Genomic DNA, 22300 nt, shown 5'->3' with positions numbered 1-22300 from the left:
CTCATTTATGTTGGTAGGAGTCATATGAGTTTGATCAATACATTTGCAAATTGTAATTGAGCTCTGCTTGTGTTCATTAGCTAACACGGGCTTGGCTTGTTTAGCATCAACACGAGCCGACATGAACATTATAAACTTCAAATGAACCAAACATGAACACCTTAGTAAAAACTCGAATAAATATGAATCGAACATGAACACCTTAAAACTCGGCTCATTTACAGCTCTATGTACAATCTCACAATATCTGCAATTTCTTATTTAAGAATAGTTTCATCAATTACATCTCGGAAAAGCTATGGCTCATGGTTAGCAATGCTAAGTTCTACCTATTCTATGTGTTTTCTAACTCTCTAGCTTCACTATACATGGTATCGGTTATGTATGCTGATTAGTTTAAGACCTTTGTTAACGAACCGCCACGCTTAAACTTCCCTTTTGGCGAGGTTTTATTAGGACGATCTCCTCAAGAATTCCGAAACCAGTTTAGAAAATGATGAAGAGTTGTCTTTTAGCAACTCCTGAGGAGAGTCAAACTCTATTACCTTGCCTGCATAAGTAAATAATCATATTAGCATATACCCCAAACCTAAGTAGAGCGAGTAATGCATTAAATCAACATTTTATGTTTCGGAAACATGTGAGAAACTTGGCATTTCGGACACAAAACTTTATTTTTAATGTAGAAAATCTTAAAAAAAACATTGTTTCACCATGTTTGTGTCTAAGTGTCCCGCTTTTCTGTATCTGTGTCCGTGCTATATAGCCTGAAACTCTATGAATGCGATTTAAAAGATTACCTTGATCAAGAACCAAAACAAGGTCATTGTCGATGACGGTGGGTATTCGATGTGCGACGGTTATGACTGTGCATCTACTTGTTTCTTCCCTTATCGTTCCCTGAATTAAATTGTCTGTTGCTGTATCAATAGAAGCTGTGGCTTCATCTAATACCAAAATTCTCCTCTTCTTTAGAAGCACTCTTGCCAGACAAACAAGCTGCCTCTGCCCCACACTCCAGTTTTCTCCATCTTCTGCAACTGTTTCATCACCAGGATTCAGTATATATTGCTACACCACTTATCAGAATATTGAACCTAGCAAACTCTAAATTCAGAATCATAGCATAAAAGAATAGAGCAAAGAGTCATTCCGGTCCTTAAATTTTTGCGAAAGACTCATATAAGCCCAACGTCGTCTATTTTGTCAATTTAGTCCACAATTCTCCAAAATAAGGTTAATTGCACCCACTCTGGCATTTTCAGAGCACGTGAAACGCAACTGCAAAGCTATTTATGCTTATCTTATTCAATATACAAGCATTAATTTTAAATCCGGAGGTTCATCGTATTCGAGCAACTTTTTATTTAATATCTTATTCAACATATTTGTGTTTAATATCTTCACGGTTACTTTTCGTAAGCTCTAGTAACACAGGAGTGGTTCTGATTGAACTTATTCTGGAGAGTTATGAGCTGAACTAAGTTTGACTTATGTGAGGCCGGTCCAAGAGTTCAAGGACCGGATGCCCCCTTTTCTCTGAAAAAAAATGTACCTGGTGCATCAAGAAGCCTTGAATCCTGCCTAACTATATCAGCAAGGCGACACTTTTTAAGAACCTGAAAGATATTTTCTGTTTCATTAATATGACTTTAAATCTTGGTATGAAGAGAACATAGTATGATTCTTACCTCCCAGATTTCTTGATCTGTGTGTTGCTGCAAAGGGTCCAGATTAGCTCTAACCGTTCCTTGAAACAATGTAGGGTCTTGAGGTATTATTCCTAGCCTAGATCTCAAATCTTGGAGACCAATCTTGGAAATGTCCTGTCCATCAATAAGAATCTGTCCTTCTGATGGCTCAATCACCCTAAAAAGTGCTTGAATTAAAGTTGATTTTCCACTTCCTGTTCTTCCTACTACGCCAATTTTCTTTCCTCCAGGAAATGTGCAAGTTATCGATTTGAGAACCATTGGAAGAGAAGGACTATATTGAACACAAAGATTCACCAGTTCAATTTTTCCATCTACTGGCCATTCAGGATTTGGCCTACTGTCTTGGATCACCAAGGGAGCTTCACTGGTTATATTGGTGAACTGTAGAATTCTTTCAACTGATATCATTTTGTTCTCTACATTGCATAAGTTCCATATAACCCAAGCCTGAAGAACATTCAGGTTCAGACCATAGGTAGCTGCCAGCCCAGCCAAGCCTGATTTTCAGTTTTAGCAGAATTATTAGTATCTCATTGACAGTTGAAGGGTTTCAGAATTTTTTCTACGCAAGAATTTCGATTATAGGAGACAAGAGGAGGGAACTTACTGGGATCTATAGCTGACACAGGAAGGTTCACCAAAATGATCAGAACTAGGAAGAATACGAGATTGAAGAGAAAGTTGATCCGAACGCATAGCCATTCCATCGTTCCTGTGTTGTGGAAGACAATGCGAGAATAATCATCAATTAGGCTCAAATTTCTGTCCATAAAGCGATCTTCCTGATTAAAACAATGAATTGTTGCTGCCCCTGCTACGGATTCTGAAAAGTGATGCAAAATAGGAGCTTTTCTAATTCCAACCATCCTTGCTAATTCTCTTGCAGTGGTAATGTAATATGCCTGCAGGAAATTTGATCAAGTTTTAGGAACCAAAAATCTTACACATGAGTTAGACAGCAAAATAAATAGTCCATAAAGTGTAGTGGTTGACTTTTGTGCTATGTAACGAGAAAACTTCTCAAGTTCAAGGTTTTGGCGTATCATTTTTGTTTTTAGAAACGCTATGTAACACGGAAACTTATAGAGTTAAAATGCAGTTTGAAATACTTTGTTGTATATCGTCGGTCTAGTGTGTAATATAGAAAAACTAAAATGAGATGTGGAAATGCAAATAATGAAGCATTTTGTTCTTGCCTGATACCACATGGAGATTCCAAGGATGATGAGAAAGAGAAGAAAGATCTGCCAAGCCACCTGAGACATTAAGATAATGATGCTTAACAACTGAATCAGTGCAAATGCCAATCCAGCTAATCTGTAGGGAATGTCTGTGTCTACTGTGCTTTGATCCATCGACGACTGCAAGACAAAGAAAAAATAGAATGGAAAAAGTATTATTTATTTGAGTTAACATGAATAAGTGATGGTACGCGGAAATAGAAGCGCTGAAAAAGGAAACACTGGAAATAGTGAAAGCATATTTTTTTAATTAAAATAGGTTGTTTATATAAAATGTCAGGATTTTTAGAATTGTTTTCGGAAACAAAATTGTACCACCAAAATTTAGGACTCGATAACTTTTCGTGTAATATTTGTGAATAACTAAGACAAAAACAAAGCTTTTTGACTTGAATATATAAAATTAAAAGGCTTACCCTATTGAGTATTCTACTTGAAGGGGTGGAATCAAAGAATGAAATAGGAGCTCGAAAAACTGATGTGATCATTCCAAGGAAGAGCCGCTGAGCAGTTTCAACAGCTATAGTTGCCAGGAAAACTGCTCTTCCTAATATAAAGATGGAGCTTCCACCAGACAATAGAGCAAATATTCCAATCAACTTCTCTCTGCTGATTTTATGACTGTCTTCTGATGCCCAAGCAATCCAATAATTGCTTCCTATTTGTAGCCCTTGAAACAGGATTTGACATAGAAGGATGACTGGAACTAGAGCTCCTTTATAAGCTGCAGTAACAAAAGTTGAGTAAACACTCCATTTTACTCTACCAGTTTCACTTTCTTCTTCTTGAGTTCGATCTGATAATCCGCTGTTAATGAATGGCACCTCCATTCTTTCTTCTATGACTTCTGTCTGGCATAACTGAGATGCTCTGCTAGTTAAGCTTTTAACTTGGGGCAGCGGAGTCACTTGGTTTAGTGACCTCTTATGAGCAGCCATTTGTCTAACAAGCTCACTGGTTGGATCTGCAATTAAATCCTCATATTTTCCTGACTGGATAATCATACCATCTTTCATCACCTATAAGAATGCATTTATGAGTCAACGTAACAGATTCTAGAGGGCATATTTCCATGACATGCAGTATTTATCATGCACTTCTGGATCACGAGATTTAAGTTTGTCGGATTCTTACCGGATCAAAATAATAATTTATTTAAATTATGTTAGTCAGAATTATTAACTAGCGCATTTCGGAACAGAATTATTGCCTTTCATTATGTTTGTAGAAAAAACTATCATATTAAGGACGGAAAATTTCTAGTTATTTACCAGAACAAGGTCTGCAGCATCTAGAAATTCTAGCTGATGTGTAGCATATATTACAGTCTTCTGAGACAAGAGCTGTGCAAGACATTTCTGCAGAAAAAAATATCAAAATTCAAGGGATTGATAATGGAGAATTAATTAATTGTAGTGCCGAGTAATAACAATGACAGGAAGGTGCATACCTTGAACAAATGTGTTCCTGTATGCGCATCGACAGCACTGAAAGGATCATCCAAGATGTAAACATCTGAACCACTATAAACAGCTCTAGCAAGTTGAATTCTCTGCTTCTGTCCTCCACTCAAGTTCATCCCTCTCTCTCCCACCACAGTCAAATCTCCATGAATCCATATCCCTATATCTTGATTCAAAGCACATCCTTCCAAAACATCCTCATAAAAGGCCTTATCAAAATCCTTGCCAAACAGCACATTTTGTTTCACTGTCCCTGTCTGAATCCAAGCACTCTGAGGAACATAAGCTTTTTTCCCATGAACTTTGATCCCCGATCCAGAAATTCTGGGGATCTCGCCAAGTATACTGCAGAGCAGACTTGATTTTCCTGAGCCTACTGATCCACAAACAGCAACTTTATAACCCTTCATTATTTTCATTTTCTCTGTAATCCTAATAGTAGGTTTCCTTATGTTCGGATTACTTGTTTCCCAAGCATACTCTCCAGGCTCAATTTCAACTGCAATGTCAGATGCTTGTGAGTTATGATAACATATCTGTTTTCTTTGACCCTCTTCCTTTATAAACTTTTGGATCCGATAAATCGAAATCTTAGTTTGAGCAATCATGGAAATGAGCTCAGGAAGATTGTAAATGGGCTCTTGCAGTATCCGGAATGTCGCTAAAGCTGAGAGGACTGAACCAGTTGTCAATGGTGTTTTTAGTAAAATGCAGACTCCAAAGGTTATGACAGACACTAAAGTTGGTGAAGCCCAAAAGAGAAAGGCAATTGCTGAGCTTGTGTAGAGATAGCTTCTCAGCTTATTTCTCTCATCATTTCTAAGTTGAAGAAGCTTATTCAAAAATGTTGATTCCCATGAATACAATTTTAAAACTCTCATGCTCTTGAGAGTTTCTGAAGTTGCTCTAATTCTTGAGTCCTTAGCTTCCATGATATCTGAGTGAAGCTCTTCTTGCTTATTAGCCAATGGTGTGTTGCTTACCATAATCAAAATTGTTGAAGCAAGAGCAGCAACTGAAGGAGCAGCACCCAGATTCATATATAGAATAACAAGTGCTAAAAATATCTGAACTGGCAGCAACCATATTCTATGAATATTCCAACAGAAATCTCCAATTCTTTCAACATCAACATTGATCATATTTATAATAGTACCATTACTAGGACCAGAAAATTGAACTGAAAGAGACTTTTCGTAAATCAACACCATAAGAGCTGACCTTACTCGTATACCGATCCGCTGAGCACCGAAGTACCATTGCCTTTGAGTTAATGACTCAACTGTCTTTGAGATAAAGAAGATAAATGCAAGAATCATCCCATATTGGTAGCTTGAACTTTTCTTTTTCTCAGATAAGAAATTCACAAAGCTTGTGATCAGAAAAGGACCCATATATGAGGCAAATGTGTTAATTCCTGCAAATTAATAAACAAAAGATGATCATAAATCATTAGAATACAAAGTGAACATAAAGTAAGTAGCACGAACACTTCATTCAATCAATGTTTCATGTTCCGGAAACATGTCGGAAACTTGACGTTTTGGACACGAAATTTCATTTTAACATACAACCGTAAAATAACACCGTGTCCAAGTGCTCCGTTTCTCTGTATCCGTGTTCGTGCTACGTAGATGAATAGAATTCAGAAAAAGTGATACAAAGAACAAAACAATACCTGCAAAAATTCCATTTACAGTCAAGGATTTCAACACAGAATACACTATGGCCTTAGGCAAGTTATAGCTTTCACCTTTCCTTTTACCAAGTGATTCCTCAAGCAACAAAGAAGCAAATTTTGCAGTTTCTGATAGAGGAACTGAAGGTATATGAGACAATTCCAGCTTCTGAACCCGTCCCCTACTAAAAAGTGGATTCAACCACCGAAAAGTAATTTGACTCCAAATTCCACAATTACTAAAACCACCTAAATCAGTTAAAACTCTCTTTTCTAATCCCTCAAGCAAAGGCTGTTGTAAACCACTTCCTAATTTTCTACTACTACACCTAAATCTCATAGCAAGAACACAAATCAAAAACGGCAAAGAAACAAACTCAACAATGGTGGGTTCAGGCAAAGGATTAACAAACTGGAAGAACTCAAAACTATGGATAAGGACATAAATAGAGACAGAAAATAAACAGTAAATACAAGAAAAAACCCACCAAAGTATAAGGACTAGAGGCCACCTTTTACCATCTTCTCCAACACTTCTATAACAAGAATACAAAACAACCACCATAGCTAAAATCCAAGAAACTGAATTATACTTAAAAACTCCATTATTACCCAAATTATATTCATAAAACCCATAGCCAAAATTCAACCCTGAAATTATTACATTACACAGAACAGTTAATCTCGTTATTACAAGGGTTTGTGCTTCTTCAACAACTGATTTATTTTGCTTGTTTAAATCACTCCCATGTCTCATTTTTTTCAAGAAATCTATCAAAAACCATCCAATAAACAATACCCAGAAAGCCACATTGGAAATTTCCACGTAAAAATCCGAGTTCATGTAAATTCTGAACCAATCCGCCATTGAAGCTAAACCAAGAAATAATGAAGAACCTGCAGGAGAAGAAAAAACACAGAAAAACAGTGAGAGCCCATTCAAGACAAACAGAAATAAAATCAAAACAATGTATATTATTGGACAATCATTATTCAGTAGACGAACAGACCTGCAAATTAAAACAGTGCAGTTTTGTTTGAGGAAGAACACGTGATGTATTTATAAAGCTTGAAAAAGAATTTTTATTATGAATTGTATAATAATTTGGAATTGATTTAATTTAACAATCAACATCTTGGTGTATCTTAATTTATTTAATTTTATTTTTTTTGGGTTTGAATGGATTATTATGTCGTTGTCGTGAAGGAAAAAACGAGGATTGCATTTATCTACTAAGGATTCAAGATTATGTAATGGCATGTTGTCATTTTGAGGACATTATATTTGTGAATTTCATGCATTAGTATTACTATAACTTTACAATGCAAAAGCGTTCCCTCTTTTCAATTATATAAAAAAATATAATTTTTAAATTAAAAAATAAATTAGTTTAGAAGAAAAAATAATATATATATTAAATTCAAAATCAAATGAGCCTTTAACGTTTGAAAAGATTCACTTATGCACTTAACATTTGAAAATGAACAGTTAGACCCTCTAATTTAACATCGTCTAATTGCTTTTCAGACTTCGTTAGTGTGATTCTACGTGGTTAAATTTTACTGTTGACAATTTAATCAAACCATAGGCGACCAGTGCAAAATAATTAGTCGGTAATAATTGTTCGCATCATTTAAGAGAACTAAATGTAATTAATAATGAAATATAAATTATAAAAATTAGTTTCTTCATTTTTTTCATGTGTTGCAATTCGACAATCACATCCCTCCAAAAACTTAAAATTCAACAATTATAGAAAAAAACAATCCAAATAATAAAGATGTATCCCTTTCCATCTCTCATTCCCTCTCATAGACCACCGCCTTCCATCTCGCCAAACGCTTCTTCTTCTCTGTCTCCGTCTCTACATGTTTCATCAAATAAGATACCGATTAATGAAGAGAATTTCTCATTCAATTGTTAGAGAAGGGCGGTCTACTGATTCAGTTCGGTCATGTAATAAAATGACTTTGCAACGACGAATTATTATTACTGAGGGAAAGACCGTCGCCGTAGAGGAAATATTTGACGGTAAAAATTAGTCGTGTGAGATCACACTAACGAAATTTGTGAAGCAATGGGACGCTGTTAAACTGTGGGGGTCTAATTGCTCATTTTTTAAGAAGTTGGGGCATAAATGAATTTTTTTCAGACGTTGATAGCTCACTTGATCCTAGATTCAAATCTTAGGATATAGATGACCCTTCTCCTTTAACCACGTAGAATCACACTAACGAAGTGTTGGAAAAAAATGAGACGGTGTCAAACTGAGGGGCCTGATTCTCAGACTTTGGGAGCATAGCTGAACTTTTTTGAACGTTGAAGGCTCACTTAATCCAGACTCTAAATTTTACGGGCATAAATGAGCTTTTTCCGATTAATTTATTTTGTCTCTTCATATCTGTCTCTCATTAACCGGTCCATCAATTATCATTATCCGGAAGAAAAACATTAGCATTTGGTTTAAAATTCAAATGTATAGCTTCTTAAATCCCACTATATAAAAAAATACAACTCAATATGGCATGTACTTTTATGTTATGTAGCTTTGTACCCACCATATATATTTTTAATCTTACAATTATTGAGTTGGTGTCACTAAAAAATATAAATGTAGTATAAGGTATTTTTTTCATTCTAATATTTTACTATTATCATATATTTTTTAAAAGAAATACAATAAATATATTGTAATTTTTTTACAATTTCTACATTTTTTTTTCTAATTTATATATTATATTCCTATTTAATGTTCACTAATTTTTATTTATTTTTATTTTTAATAGATAATAATACAATAATAGTTCATTAGCTTGTATTAAATAAGGTATTATAGAATAAATATTTTTAAAATTTGTTATTTATTAGGAATGGATAAAAAATTTAAGATAAAAAATAAAAAAAAATAGACAACTCTATTTGGACGGAAAAAAAAGTATCACAACTAGAAGAACAAATTCAACAAACACATCATTTTTTAACACGAAAAAAAAGTTCAATAAATTAAATTATTATTTATTTTCAATATATTATGTATTTTGAAAGAAGATATTATTATTTATAGATTATAAAGTTAATTTTTTTTATTATATCTTATATTAAATAGATTGATCTGTTTATGAGTTCAATCAGTATAAATTTCACTTAAATTTATTTAATTTTATATTGTGCCGTATTATTCAAACGGATCGTGTCGAAAACTATCGAACAATAAATTTGATCTTTTTGTATTTATATGTTTTCTTTCAATTAGAATCGGTTGATGAAGATTAATACACAGGAAAAGTCATATAACATGATTAATATATGAGTTTCAACTGTTGAACGAAAAAAATACAACAAACATCGCAAGATATAAGTAATAAGAAAATTGGAGGAACAAATCTAGACTAGATTATGCATAAGTTGATCGAACAAGAAGCAAAAGTTCTGTTGGAGCGGGTACTTCAATTTGTCTTTATTTCTGATTAATCGGCCACACATTCGACCCGTTTGATCCGGTGAAATAGTATTTCCAATCATTTTTGTCAATGGAGTTCATAGAAATTAGATAAAAAAAACTTTCAAAATTTTAGATTTATAAGAAATTGACTATGATGATTGAACGATCACTAAAAATTTGAGAGATTTAAGAAAACAAATCACATAAAACCATAAATATTGTTCAAGAAAACGCTAGGACTTATACCGAAAAAATTACATAACGGAGGTGTTTTATTTAAAATTATTAAATATTAAGTATTTATGCAACAATAAATTAAACCTTTTGTATTTGTATGGTATGTGCCTGCAAATGATTCAAATTACATGTGCAATTGAGAATCTTTGATGTGATAAGTCCATTATCCTTAACAGGTGGAATATTTGCTTTATACATCCTGCTTTGTCGTTTTGGCCCACCAACCCACAATTCCATAAAACTTGGTATTTTATTATTAAATCCTGACCGCCCCTTCAGTGGGGGGCCACTTTAGATTAACATTAATCAACCTTTAAAATGTCTGCTAATGAAGAATTTTATTACTAATCAAAAGCACACGTAGGCAAGGAGTCGACTTGTGGAAGACTCCTATAAGAGTGTGCTCTTCTTGTGGATCCATATTGCAGATTTAGGTTAGATTGTGTCTTGATTTTTTTTTTAAAAAAATAGACCTATCCTAATTGTTAGCAAAAATTAACGGAAATTAATTATAAATATTAGACATTTTTAATCAGACGATGTGTCTGAAAGAATTGGGGGTCGAACCCCCAACTAAAAATATATAATAGATGAACAACATATAAAATATTCAACTAACTCAGTTAACTAAATTTAATTTTTTTAACTATAACTGAACTAAATTATTTTATTGATCAAACTTGTTAAATTAATTGAATTCATTAAATTTATTTGTATTTAACCAGCTTATTTCAGTCTGAGTTATTTAAATGATAATCAAAATTCTCATAAAATTAAAATAAATACGATAAATCAATTATTTCAGTTTAATTGATCATCTGCTCACATTAATTATCATACAACTTTACAAGTATATTATATTCAGAAGGAGAATTTATCCTAAAAATAAAAAAATAGACTATGTAAAATTCTTATTTAAAAAATTGAAAAAACTAATAAAAATATTTATTGAGATATATAAAATAACCATATGGATATTCTTTTAGGAAGCATATATGATATTCTTTATATTTTTCTATCATTGAAAAAACAAAAAATAATAATTTCACAATCTTAACAGAATAATGCCTTACTATTCAAATGGCTCCTCTTAATCATGGTCTCGTCAAGTTTTGTTTTATAATTAAAGTAAAGACACCTAATCCATAAAGATTAATCAATAAAGATACTTGAAGTTTTGTCTTCTAATAATAATAATAATTAGTAAATGATTTTCACATGCCCCCCAATTGTCTTCAATTTTGATGGGCTATTTACTAATTACTTCTCTAATATCATCTCTTTGTTCCTTTTTGCCATACATGCATCTTGCTTTAATGTCTTCTCATCCTAATCTTACCCTTTTGGCATAGTCTTTGACGTAAGGAGAGTGTGCAATGTATAAAATATCAATAATAATTAAAGGCTAAATATACATATTGGACCAAACATTGGTGGTTTTAAATTTATTATTTTCTATTAATCAGACTCTTAAAACCTAAAATACCACATGTTTTTTTAGTCACTGTGAGCTGTTAAACCTAATACATAAGCTCTGAGTTGCCCAGTCACTTAAGGATAATGTGACATTTTAACTTTGGAGGGTCCGATGTTAATTTTTTATAACGTTAAGTATCTCCATAAAAAAATTCATTAGAATCTAAATTTGGCCATAATTAAAGTAATTTGCTGTTATATTAAAATTAAACTTTTATTTTATTTTTCGCCGTCTATACACTTTTTAGAGATAATATTATATAGGTTCGCCAATTACATATAATTTTTTTTATTTAATTATAATTCATAAAATATTATATACTGGTTTGCTAAAATGACATCCACCTCAGCACGAATGAGTATCGCCTTAGAAAATTATATCTTATTATGAGCTGATATATCAATTTGAAACAACACAGTTAGTGTATATACTTGAGATAAATTTAAAAATATGTATAGTGGGTAAATTTATATGACATTTAATAAAAAAAATAGATACAATTAAAATTGAAACTAAAAATAGAATGAAATTCGAGATGTAGAAAAAAGAAATCAAAAAAATTGAATTTTTAAATTGTTAACCTAGACTCATTACATTCTAATTGTCTGTTCTATTATTGAGTATATTTACGGAGAATCTGATTAGCATATACTAATATATAAGAATTTCTCATCAATCATTCTTTTATTTCACACTCTCTCCCATTTTTTTTGGTATTTTCAAATAAGGGATACCAAATTATGATAAATGCAAGAGGCCTTAAAATAATTTGCTCTTTTAATAATGTTGAACCAAATGAATCTTAAATAATTTGCTCGTTGTAAGGTTGAGATGGAAACCTGCTGTCATATGCTGAGGGACTGTGCTTTTTCTCGTTGGATTTGGTTTAAGTATGTCATCCCTGAGAGAAGAAACATGTTCTTTGCAATGAACTATTATAGCCGGCTTGAGCAGAATTTTTTGGGGAAGTTCAATGGCAACGACAATCCTGATTGGAGCCGTGTTTTTGGAACTGTGCTTTGGGTCATTTGGAAATGGATAAATCGGTTTATTTTTTATGGGAATAATATCTCTATGGTGGCTGCGATAAAGGAAGTTGATAAGATGCTTCACTACATTACTCTGGCTAATGAGCATAGCAAAACCCAGATGAGTCATTTACACAATTACAAAATCATCTCTATTTGCTGGTCTAAACTGAATATTGGGTGGATTAAAATCAATACTGATGGTTCTTATAACTCTACGACTCATATAGCGAAAGCAGGTGGTCTAGCGCGTGATGGTTCTGATAATTGGTTGGGCAGCTTCATGACTGGAATTGGCAATGATTCAGTCATTGGAGCGTAGTTCGGGGGAGTTTATTATGGTCTGCTGCTTGGTCTTCGTTTGAATGCGACGAAAGTCTTCATTGAAATTGATAATTATCTGGTGGTTGAAAAGATCAAAGGGAACACTTAAGCAGCGGGTTACTCGAATTTGCTTGCTGCTATTCACGGGCTTATGAAGCAGGACTGGGAAGTTCACATCTCGCATGTCTATAGGGAGGCTAATATGGCTGCTGACTGTCTCGCTTTGTTGATTCCAGACAATATTTTGGATATTCAGTAGCATGAGTCCTCTCCGAATAGTCTTATTTTATGGTTAATCCATAATATTCAAGGGGTTACCTATGAGCATAGTGATCCTTGCTGGTGTGTTCTAGACTTTTGCCTCTTTGTTTGTAACAAAAAAAAAAAGGGTGAAACAAATAAATATTATGAGATCTAATCTCCATATTTGATAATGGTGAATGTGGCCAGATGACACCTAAAAGGCAAAGCGTTCATGTTACTATGTTGTGTTTGACTCTCTCTTTTTTTTTTTTTGAATGAAGTTTGACTCTCCTTTTGTTTTATGGGATGCCTCTAATCTAATATGGTGGCTCATTTAAAGCATGCAAAATATTATATATTCATGGTTTTCCAATTACAAATAACATACTATATGTTAACAAAAACTTAGTACGATCAACAAAATGGGCACCGGGTATCTTCGAATTAAAAATCAAACAAAAACTGGATAAATATCACGGATGAACTAGAATTCAAATAGTAAAAACGTTTGAAAGTAATTTGTTCAATTCTCCAAAAGAAAACATTTATGATGTACAAACTTTTTTAAGAGACTATTTCAATATGTCAATTCTTGTAACTATTTTATATTAGTTTTTTTTTAAATATAGCAACCGATAGTTTTTAACCGTTTTTTATCATAAGTGTACTGAAAAGATAAAGAATAGTTTTTATTTAAATTTCTCTATATATGCAAACTATACACTTATAATCAAAATTGCAAATTGTATTTGTAAATTTAAAATTTATTATCTTCCTTGTGAGTGGTCTCGTGATCAAAAATAAATATAATCACTAATTTGATATGCTTTTTAAAAACTAAATATTAGTTTGAAAATAAAAATTCATGCACAAAATTAAGACATTTATAAAATTTAAATATTGTTCGTATTACTTTATATGAATAAATTGGGTTTGCTCCGGTTATAATACTGTGCTATTCCTAGTTTTAAAGTTAAGAAAGCTTCATTTACGAAAGTAAACTATAATAACATTTTTTCGTAGATAAAGTATTATAATTTGATGCATAAATTTTTGGTTCGATTCTTCCTTCTCATTGAATTATATAAGATATTTATATTATCAAAGAAAATTCTCATTGAATTATAAAAATATTTATATTATCAAAGAAAATAAGTGAAGTTGATGGTAGCATGATTCTAAAGGAAATTGACATCAAAGTGTTAAAAATATGAGGAAATGGATGAAGCAATATGACAACACTAATAGCGCTACAAGAAATAATTAGAAGACTTTGGAAGTTTTCATTCATACATTTTGTTAAACCTTTGTAGTGTATATATGTAAAGGACCACATTTACTCTATTCTCTTATGCATCCTCCCACACTTCAATAATATTAAAATTAAGGCTATTCATAAAAAAAAACATATTGAGGTTTTAGAGAAACTATCCATTTATATAAATTTTTAAAACAATTATAACGGAGAGAATAATTGAAAATAGATTTTTTTTAAGTTTGAATAACACATCTCTACATTTAGTAAAATAAATGTGAATATATTATAAAGGGTTAATTTCTAAAAAAATCACGAATTTTACACGAAGTTTCATTTTAATCATGAACTTTAAAAATTGTCATTTAAAGGCACGAACTTTCATTTTGTTTCAAATCTATCGCCAAAGTAAAATCCGATGTATTTTAACGAACCAAAAATTCCTAATCCTATATACTATAACTAAAAGATAATACGATTGAATGTCGATTTATAATTTGGGTCTTTCATTAATGATTTATTGAAGAATTTAGTAAACAAAAATACATTGAAATGATAGATTTGAAACAAAATGAAAGTTCGTGCCTTTAAATGGCAACTTTTAAAGGTCATGATTAAAATGAAAGTTCGTGTAAAGTTCGTGATTTTTTTAGGAATTAACCCTATTATAAACTCATAAGTTGATAATGATATAGATAAGTATTTTTCATTTAAGTTTAAAATAGTTATAAGTCAAATGTTGTTTGTATCTCGACTCGCCTCGCATTATTTACGCTTAAAAAATATATTAAATATTCTTTCTGAAAACGTTATCATTTTTATCATTTGAAAATATGTAGATATTATATTGAGTTTAAGTATATAATGGTTGGAGGAATGATAAAGGATAAGATTGAGGACCACTATGCAAAATTGTCCAATAACCACTACCTACTTACCTTCTTTGATGGTTCCTTGAGTTGCCACAAATGTATCAAATGGCTGCACAATAAGTCCATAGAAGACCAAACAATTAAAAAGACAAGTGCACATTCACCGTCTCAAAAATACACTTTTAGGGTTTCAAAATGAATACAAACATTGATCCATTTCAATAATACTTTTCAAATCAATACGAACATAACCCATTTAATTAATAACCGTGTTAATGCAAATATTATATAAAAAGTGAATGAATAATATGTGTTGATTTGCGTGATCCACTTAATTTGGTAGATTAATTATGAGCCATAACAATACAATTCATATAATTTTCTTAAATCCTTTATTATAAATAGGTTAAATATACGTTATATTAAAACAACACTTTTAATTTATTTATTTAAATGGATAAAATATAGATCATATTAATATGATATGCTTAACTTATTTATTTGAATAGTTGAATATAAGTAAAACAATCACGACACATTTGACGCATTTATGGATAATTTATTTTTCCGGTTGCTATAGAGTCCATAAGGTCTCTTGAAGAGACTCAACTGTGAGATGACACCTTTAAATTGTTTCCACATTCACATTGATTCCTACTCGAACTGTGTAAATCTCTTGCAGGAGATAAACTCTGACTCTAAATTTTAAACAGTTGTATACATGAGTACGGTTCGAAACCCGCATCAGAAAAGGGCCTTATAAGACATGATATTTTAAATCATGTTAGAAATGGATTCACATAGGGGTGAGCAATAACCGAACCAAACCAAAAAACCGAGTCAAACCGAACCAAAAAACCCGAACCGAGAAAATATATGGTTAAAATGGTTTGATTTGGTTTAAAATTTCTAAAAATTGCGGTTTTCGGTTTCGGTTTGGTAATAAGGTTCGGTCACCGAACCGAACCGAAAAAACCGAAATAAATAAAAAAGGCTATTTTAGTCATTTATACACTACACTATATAAATATTCTTTACAATCAAAAACCCTAATTTTCACATTACTGCCGCCTCCACTCTCCTCTCCTGCCAAATCCTTTACCCATTTCCCCTTTTTCTTATTTCCTTTCCTCATCTCCTCCATCTATCTTCTTTATCTAATCTAAATCAAATAAAAAACCTTAAAATTCTCCTCTATCCCTCATCAAATTATATAGAAAAACCCACAAACACTACCACCGTAAATTGTCTCTGCTTCTACGGCCACAACCGTCTACCACGCTTGCTTCCATCAACGGCCACGAGCGTCTCCACCGTGTGGTAACCAAACCCTAATTATATTTCAAGGTAATTATATGGAGATCTAACATTTTAATTCATCTTCGATTATTTCTTTATTTTTTACCTAATATTTGTTTTTTTATTATTCTGATATTTTATTAATGTCCTAGATCTTGAGTTGAATTTTTGTTTTATTTTCTGGAATTTTAAAGGCTATTTTCATCACAATCTGGTTAATTTATTGTTATTTTTCGTTTTTATTTCTGATTTTCTGATTTTAATTTTTTCAGGACAATCAGCTTACTATATTTTGGCTTTTGAACAGATCTTTGTTCATGATAATAAGGTTTGTTTGGTTTATTCCCTTATTGTCAATACAAAAATTTATGTTAAGATACTGACTATGTTTATGTAATTCTTAATTTTTCAGGTCTACTATACATGGATAGGATAAAGATGAGCCAAAGTGAAGAACATTTTTTATTTTTATTTGTTTTTACGTTTTAATTTAAGATACATTGATGATAATGTAAATGAATAAATGAAAAACAGTTGATGTAATTTTATCATATCTATATTTAAAGTTTTAAATTTCTTTGTTTAGATCTGATACTGAAAATTATTGTGTTTTGTTTTTGAATCGGTGAACCGACCGAACCAAACCGAAAAAAACCGATATTTCAGTTCACCGAACCGAAAGTACCGCAAACCGAATCATTGAAATTTGGTTTTCATATCTATAGGGGTGGTTCGATTTGGTTCAGGGGGTGTGCACACCGAACCGAACCGAACCGAACCGTGCTCACCCCTAGATTCACATGTCAATCTGATATGACCGATTAAGTTGTATCATAAATGAATTGACTCTTTTATGATATGAATATGGTTAACCTCAATTTTAATTCATAATTTTTTTGTATTAATCGAATCGAATTTGTCTTCACTTTTTATAAATTAATTTAATATATATATAACTAAAGACTAATTTATTTTGTTTTTTTTGTAACTTTTTTAATGTTTCTTTACTGAGAAAACATAGGAAATATCTGGTTGAATTGTTACTTCTAATTACAAAATTAATCAAAATAGAAAAATAGAAATTAAATATATTAAATTAGTCGGTTAGTTTAGTCAGACTAATAAAAATTAAATATATTAGTTAAAATTAAATAAAACATATAAAATAGTTGGTTAACTTATTTAAAAAAAAATCATAACCGAATTGATTTTTTTATTGGCATAATCGAATTAACTGTAGTAATTGGATTAATAAAAAATTTGCGAACAAAGGATCATTTTCCCCCCAACTTTACACAAAGTATCAAAAACGTTCAAAATAGAAAAACCGGATCACTTTTACTCTAAATTTGACAAAACCGGTACAAAAACAACCCTATGCTGACGTGGCACTTTAAATGGAAAGTGAGTTTCTAATTAATCATCATTTACTCTAATTAATCTTAATAAAATATTAATTAATCACAATTAAACCCTAAATAATTTAAGGGCTTTTTTAAAACTTTTTTATAAATATTTTAAATTTTTTTTTAGCTTTGGCGAGGAGCAGGAGGAACCTCCTCGTCACAGAAGGGAGCTGTTGCTCCTCTTCTCAGAGGAGGAGCAGCAGCTCCGCTCCTCTTTTTGACGAGGAGCGGATCCGCTCCTCTTTTTGACGAGGAGCGCGATGAACAGACCCACCTGGGTCTGTTCATCAAGACCCATGGATCTGTTTAGACTTTAAAAAAATAATTTTTTTTGTTAAAAAATTAAAATTTTAATATTTTTGTTAAAAATTTAATTTGGAAGTTAATTTTTTATATATATAAAATATGAAGGTTAATTTGTCATATATATAAAATCTGGGGGTTAAGTTATTACATAAAATTATAAATTAAAGAGATTAAATTGTTTTTTTTTAATTATTAGGTATTAATTTAAAATGTTTTAAAAAAATGAGGACCATTTTAAACCTTTTTCTATTAAAAAATCACTTTAAAAAACAGAAGATTGTATCTCACTTTCTTAGGTGAGAGTGGGGAGGAGGGTTTTAGTACCGATTTTGCCAAGTTCAGAGTAAAAGTGATCCCATTTTATTAATTTTGACGTTTTAAATATATTTTTACTAAGTTGAGGGGGTAAAATGATTCTTTGTTCAAAATATGCTAACAAGGAAAGAAATGTACAAAAAGGAAAGCAAGAAGTGTACAGTATAGTGAGAAGACCACAATAACACCAAATCTCTACCAATCATTGTACTGTTTGCAGCTTTAAGATTCATGCTCATGCATGCCAATTTCTTGATTTCTGAAAGAAAAAAAAGTGCTTCGGTTCAATTTAAATTTTTTTTTCTTCATAAATTCAGTTCGACTCGGTTTGAAATAAATAAAATTTTAATTTGTATTAGTCGATTTGAACCAAATGTGTATTCTCGCCGCCTCTGACCTTTAATCACCGATTATTTTCAATTATTTTTGTATTTTTTTAAAATCATTTTCCTGTCTTTTATGTTATCTGATTCTATTGTACATTTTATAATTTATGAATTTTCTAATCTTTAGTAAATTGAAATTAGAATGAAAAAAAAAATAAGGATATCAATTTTCAACCACAATAGTCCTGAAAATAAATAGTGAGTCGGCTCACTGTCATATTTACAGCCCATCGCTTGAAAAGTTCGAAGCCCAGCCTTTATTTCACCAAAACTAAAAGTTCAAAACCATATTTTATGGAATTTTTCCAAAAATATATATATTTGTAGTGTTTATAAAAGTATAGTTTTTATTTATGAAAAAAATGCTTTTGAATGGGATAAAAACATATATAAAAAAATTGTATTCATAGAAAAAAAAACATATGAATTGTAAATTCCTCTATTTTTATACTTGCATTGGATGGGATTGCATGAAGTGAGTGATGCAATTGCAACATTTTATATACCAAAATATAGTATATATTATTTCCATCTGAAATTGATAAGCTTGTTTAATTATAATATTCTCATGGTCTAATCACTCAAAAACCCCTCATCTTTAAACTTTTTTTCAATTCCACCCCGACGTTGAAAATTGGTCAATTTTACCCATTTTTGAATTTTTCGTTTTCAATTGTACCCCAATATTTTAATTTTTGTTAATTTTTTTACTTAAATGATGAAATCATTCAATTAATTAAGTCTAAACATGAAATTAAATTCTTTTTTATTCAAAAAAGTACAAATAAGTTCTTTATTTTTAAAAACTAACTAAAAACCATAATCAAATTAACAGTAATTTAAATTCTTAATTAATTTAACTAAATTTAAATAAATTTTAAAAATATACAATTAATATATGCGAGACATGGAGAATGTTTTAAACAAATTTCCAAACGCAAAAGATGTTAATTTAATTTTTCAGGGTACAATTGAAACACAGAAATGCAAAATAGGGTAAAATTGACAAATTTTCAACGTCAGGGTATGATTGCAAAAGGGGCTAAAAGGTCGGGGGTTTTTAAGACATTAGACCTATTCTTATTTAGTAGGTGATTTATATTCAATATTCTATGATACATTCATTAAATTTATGATTTTAAATAACTCTTGAGATATATGTAAAATTAATTTAATATTGATATTATCAAAATCAATGATTAATGTTATTATTAAATTTTAAAATTTGATGTAATTGACTATCAATAATTCAGTTAAGAATAATATTTCTCTATATAAACTTCTAAATGTAAGAATCAGACTACCAATTAAGAATAAAAAAAGTACTATATATATTCACATTTTATTAATGACGATATATTGCAATATTGCATTCCAAGTATACAATGATATTGCAATATAATTTTAAATTAAAATATAATATAATTCTTTATTAATTTAACCAAACATATTATTTATAAATTAAAAAAAAACTCATTTACTTATTTCCATTCTAATTTTTCAGTAGAGTCCAACTTGGTTATAAAACGACACCCGTCTAAGAGCCAAACGGCAGCCCAAAGCCAGTCGGTCCCATTTCCACATAACCGTTAGAACCGCAATTCAAACAACATATTACCGTTGGCCACCAGAGCCACACTACAAAAACTAGCCGTTGCAAATTTTGCCCTCCCAAGAGTTCATCATTACAAACCCTAAAAAGTAATATTTCTTTCCCAAATTGCTCCAATTAAATCCCAAATCCGGATAAATCCATTTCATTTTTTTCCCTCACTGTGTTAACAATTTAATCCCCATCAAAATCAATTCCAATTGCCTAATATTTTACATTAGGGTTTACGATTAAAAAAAATTGTAATGGCATCTAAAACCGTTGCTAAAGACATCATCACTCTACGTGGTTCTGCAGCTATTGTCAGTGAATTTTTCGGTATGCCGAGTTACAATTCTTTTAATTCGGTTCTTGATTTTTTTTAGGGTTTTGGTGAAAAAATTGAGTTTTAATGATTCTTTTTTCTGTTTTTTAACAGGTTATGCAGCAAACAGGTAAAATTCTATGTTGGGTTTTTGATTTAATGATCAATTTTGCTGCTTTGTAAAAAAAGATTGTATTTTTGCTATTAATGATGAATTGTTGGTGGTTTTTAGTATATTATACAATCGCGGGGTTTATCCGGAAGAGAGTTTTGTGAAGGTGAAGAAATATGGGTTACCAATGTTGCTTACTCAAGATGAAGGTGTTAAATCCTTTATCGCTAACTTGAATGCGCAGTTATCGGGTAAGTTATAATCCGGTCTTTTATTAGGATTGTTTGGTTAGCGAGAATTTTTTATGAATGAACGGGAAAAAATCACTCTCAATTGTTATTTTGAACAAAGAAACTGAAATTTGCATGCTTGAATTTTGTTAAAAGAGTGGCTAGAAGCTGGAAAATTGCAAAGAATTGTTCTCGTGATAATGAGCAAGGCCACTGAAGAGGTTCTGGAGAGATGGAACTTCAGCATTGAAACTGATAATGAGGTCGTGGAGAAAGGGTAATAGTTACATTTTTTGAGTGATTTGAGGGTGTTTTTGTATTGTTTGATTTAATTTTTGGGGTTTAATTATTGGATGTTGTGATTTCAGGGTGTCCAGAGAAAAGAGTGATAAGGAAATAATGAGGGAAATACAGGCAATTATGCGTCAGATCGCTTCTAGTATTACTTACTTGCCATGTCTCGATGAACCTTGTAAGCTATAGCTATCTGACGTTTCTTTCATGACTACCTATGTTGCACGAAAGTTTGTTAAAGTTAAACGTTTCGGCATTTCATTTTTGTTTTCCTTAATGTTAAATGTTCCACAAGCTGCCGTTTAACATAAATATTATACTTAGTAGCTATGTTGCACAACTAATTTGTGGAGTGCTACATTTTAGCGTTTCATTTTCATTTTCAGACAATGTTGAAAATCTGCTAACTTTATACTTTACTTAGTACCTATGTTGCACTGAAATATGTGGAGTTCTGCATTTTGCCGTTCATTTTCAGACAGTGTTGAAACTCTGTCAAACTTGTATTTATATTCTTTTATTGTAAAAAAAGTGTTTCGCCATTTTCTGTTCCAACATTTCTATTAAAACTCCGCCAAACTGTCGTGGTTTGATAATTTCTTGATAATGTTCCTTTCTGCCGTATGATTTTCAGGTGTATTTGATGTGTTAGCGTACACGGATACAGATGTAGCAGTTCCGTTCACTTGGATTGAGAGTGATCCAAAACTAATTAACAATCCACAAATGGTGAAATTGCATTCCTTTGATACCAAGGTAATTACTTAAATAAAAATGTACACAAACCATTTATTCGAAGTAAGATGAGAACCATTAATCAGTATGGTTTAATTTGTGACTGCAGATACACAAGGTTGACACTCTGGTTTCATACAAGAATGATGAATGGGACGAGCAGTAGAAAAGCTAGAGCTCGACTCTGGTCACGTGTTGTTGTTGTGAATCTTTTATTCACATTTTATTTGTTGTATGGATGTAAAAAAGGATCAAAAATCAGTGTGTTTTTGTGGTGTGTAATCCTCATGTTTTGCTTAAATGGGAATGAAGATTTGCAGATTCA

General features: G+C 31.2%; 2 protein-coding genes and 1 long non-coding RNA gene across 5 annotated transcripts; 2 read left to right on the top strand and 1 right to left on the bottom strand.

Annotated features, from left to right (window-relative positions):
* Nucleotides 1–183: 183 nt before the first annotated feature.
* Nucleotides 184–7207, bottom strand: LOC126655606 (putative ABC transporter C family member 15). 3 transcript variants are annotated; one of them, XM_050349844.2, is made up of 10 exons: nucleotides 6098–7091; nucleotides 4407–5836; nucleotides 4228–4314; nucleotides 3373–3975; nucleotides 2912–3076; nucleotides 2323–2617; nucleotides 1692–2212; nucleotides 1556–1619; nucleotides 801–1040; nucleotides 184–550 (listed from the first exon to the last, which is right to left on the bottom strand). In XM_050349844.2, exons 1-10 carry the CDS (start codon nucleotides 6963–6965, stop codon nucleotides 453–455), a joined length of 4371 nt encoding a protein of 1456 aa, XP_050205801.1. In that variant the 5' UTR covers nucleotides 6966–7091; the 3' UTR covers nucleotides 184–452. The 3 variants fall into 3 exon arrangements, with proteins under 3 accessions (XP_050205801.1, XP_050205800.1, XP_050205799.1); XM_050349843.2 differs by lacking the exon at nucleotides 184–550 and adding an exon at nucleotides 7108–7207 and having other exon boundaries at nucleotides 563–1040; nucleotides 6098–6994; XM_050349842.2 differs by lacking the exon at nucleotides 184–550 and having other exon boundaries at nucleotides 563–1040; nucleotides 6098–7092.
* An 8825-nt stretch (nucleotides 7208–16032) lies between these two features.
* LOC126656486 (uncharacterized) lies at nucleotides 16033–16860 on the top strand. Its single transcript, XR_007633249.1, has 3 exons — nucleotides 16033–16323; nucleotides 16548–16603; nucleotides 16688–16860. It is a non-coding gene; the product is annotated as an uncharacterized LOC126656486 (long non-coding RNA).
* A 3459-nt stretch (nucleotides 16861–20319) lies between these two features.
* On the top strand, nucleotides 20320–22300 carry LOC126654684 (mitotic spindle checkpoint protein MAD2). The gene is made up of 7 exons (XM_050348619.2): nucleotides 20320–20618; nucleotides 20719–20734; nucleotides 20837–20967; nucleotides 21103–21223; nucleotides 21315–21418; nucleotides 21875–21996; nucleotides 22085–22300. Exons 1-7 carry the CDS (start codon nucleotides 20546–20548, stop codon nucleotides 22139–22141), a joined length of 624 nt encoding a protein of 207 aa, XP_050204576.1. The 5' UTR covers nucleotides 20320–20545; the 3' UTR covers nucleotides 22142–22300.

This window comes from Mercurialis annua, linkage group LG7 (assembly GCF_937616625.2).
Source record: "Mercurialis annua linkage group LG7, ddMerAnnu1.2, whole genome shotgun sequence".
Lineage (NCBI taxonomy): Eukaryota > Viridiplantae > Streptophyta > Magnoliopsida > Malpighiales > Euphorbiaceae > Mercurialis > Mercurialis annua.
Note: the sequence above shows the minus strand (reverse complement) of the source record. Positions and strands in the feature narration are given on the sequence as shown.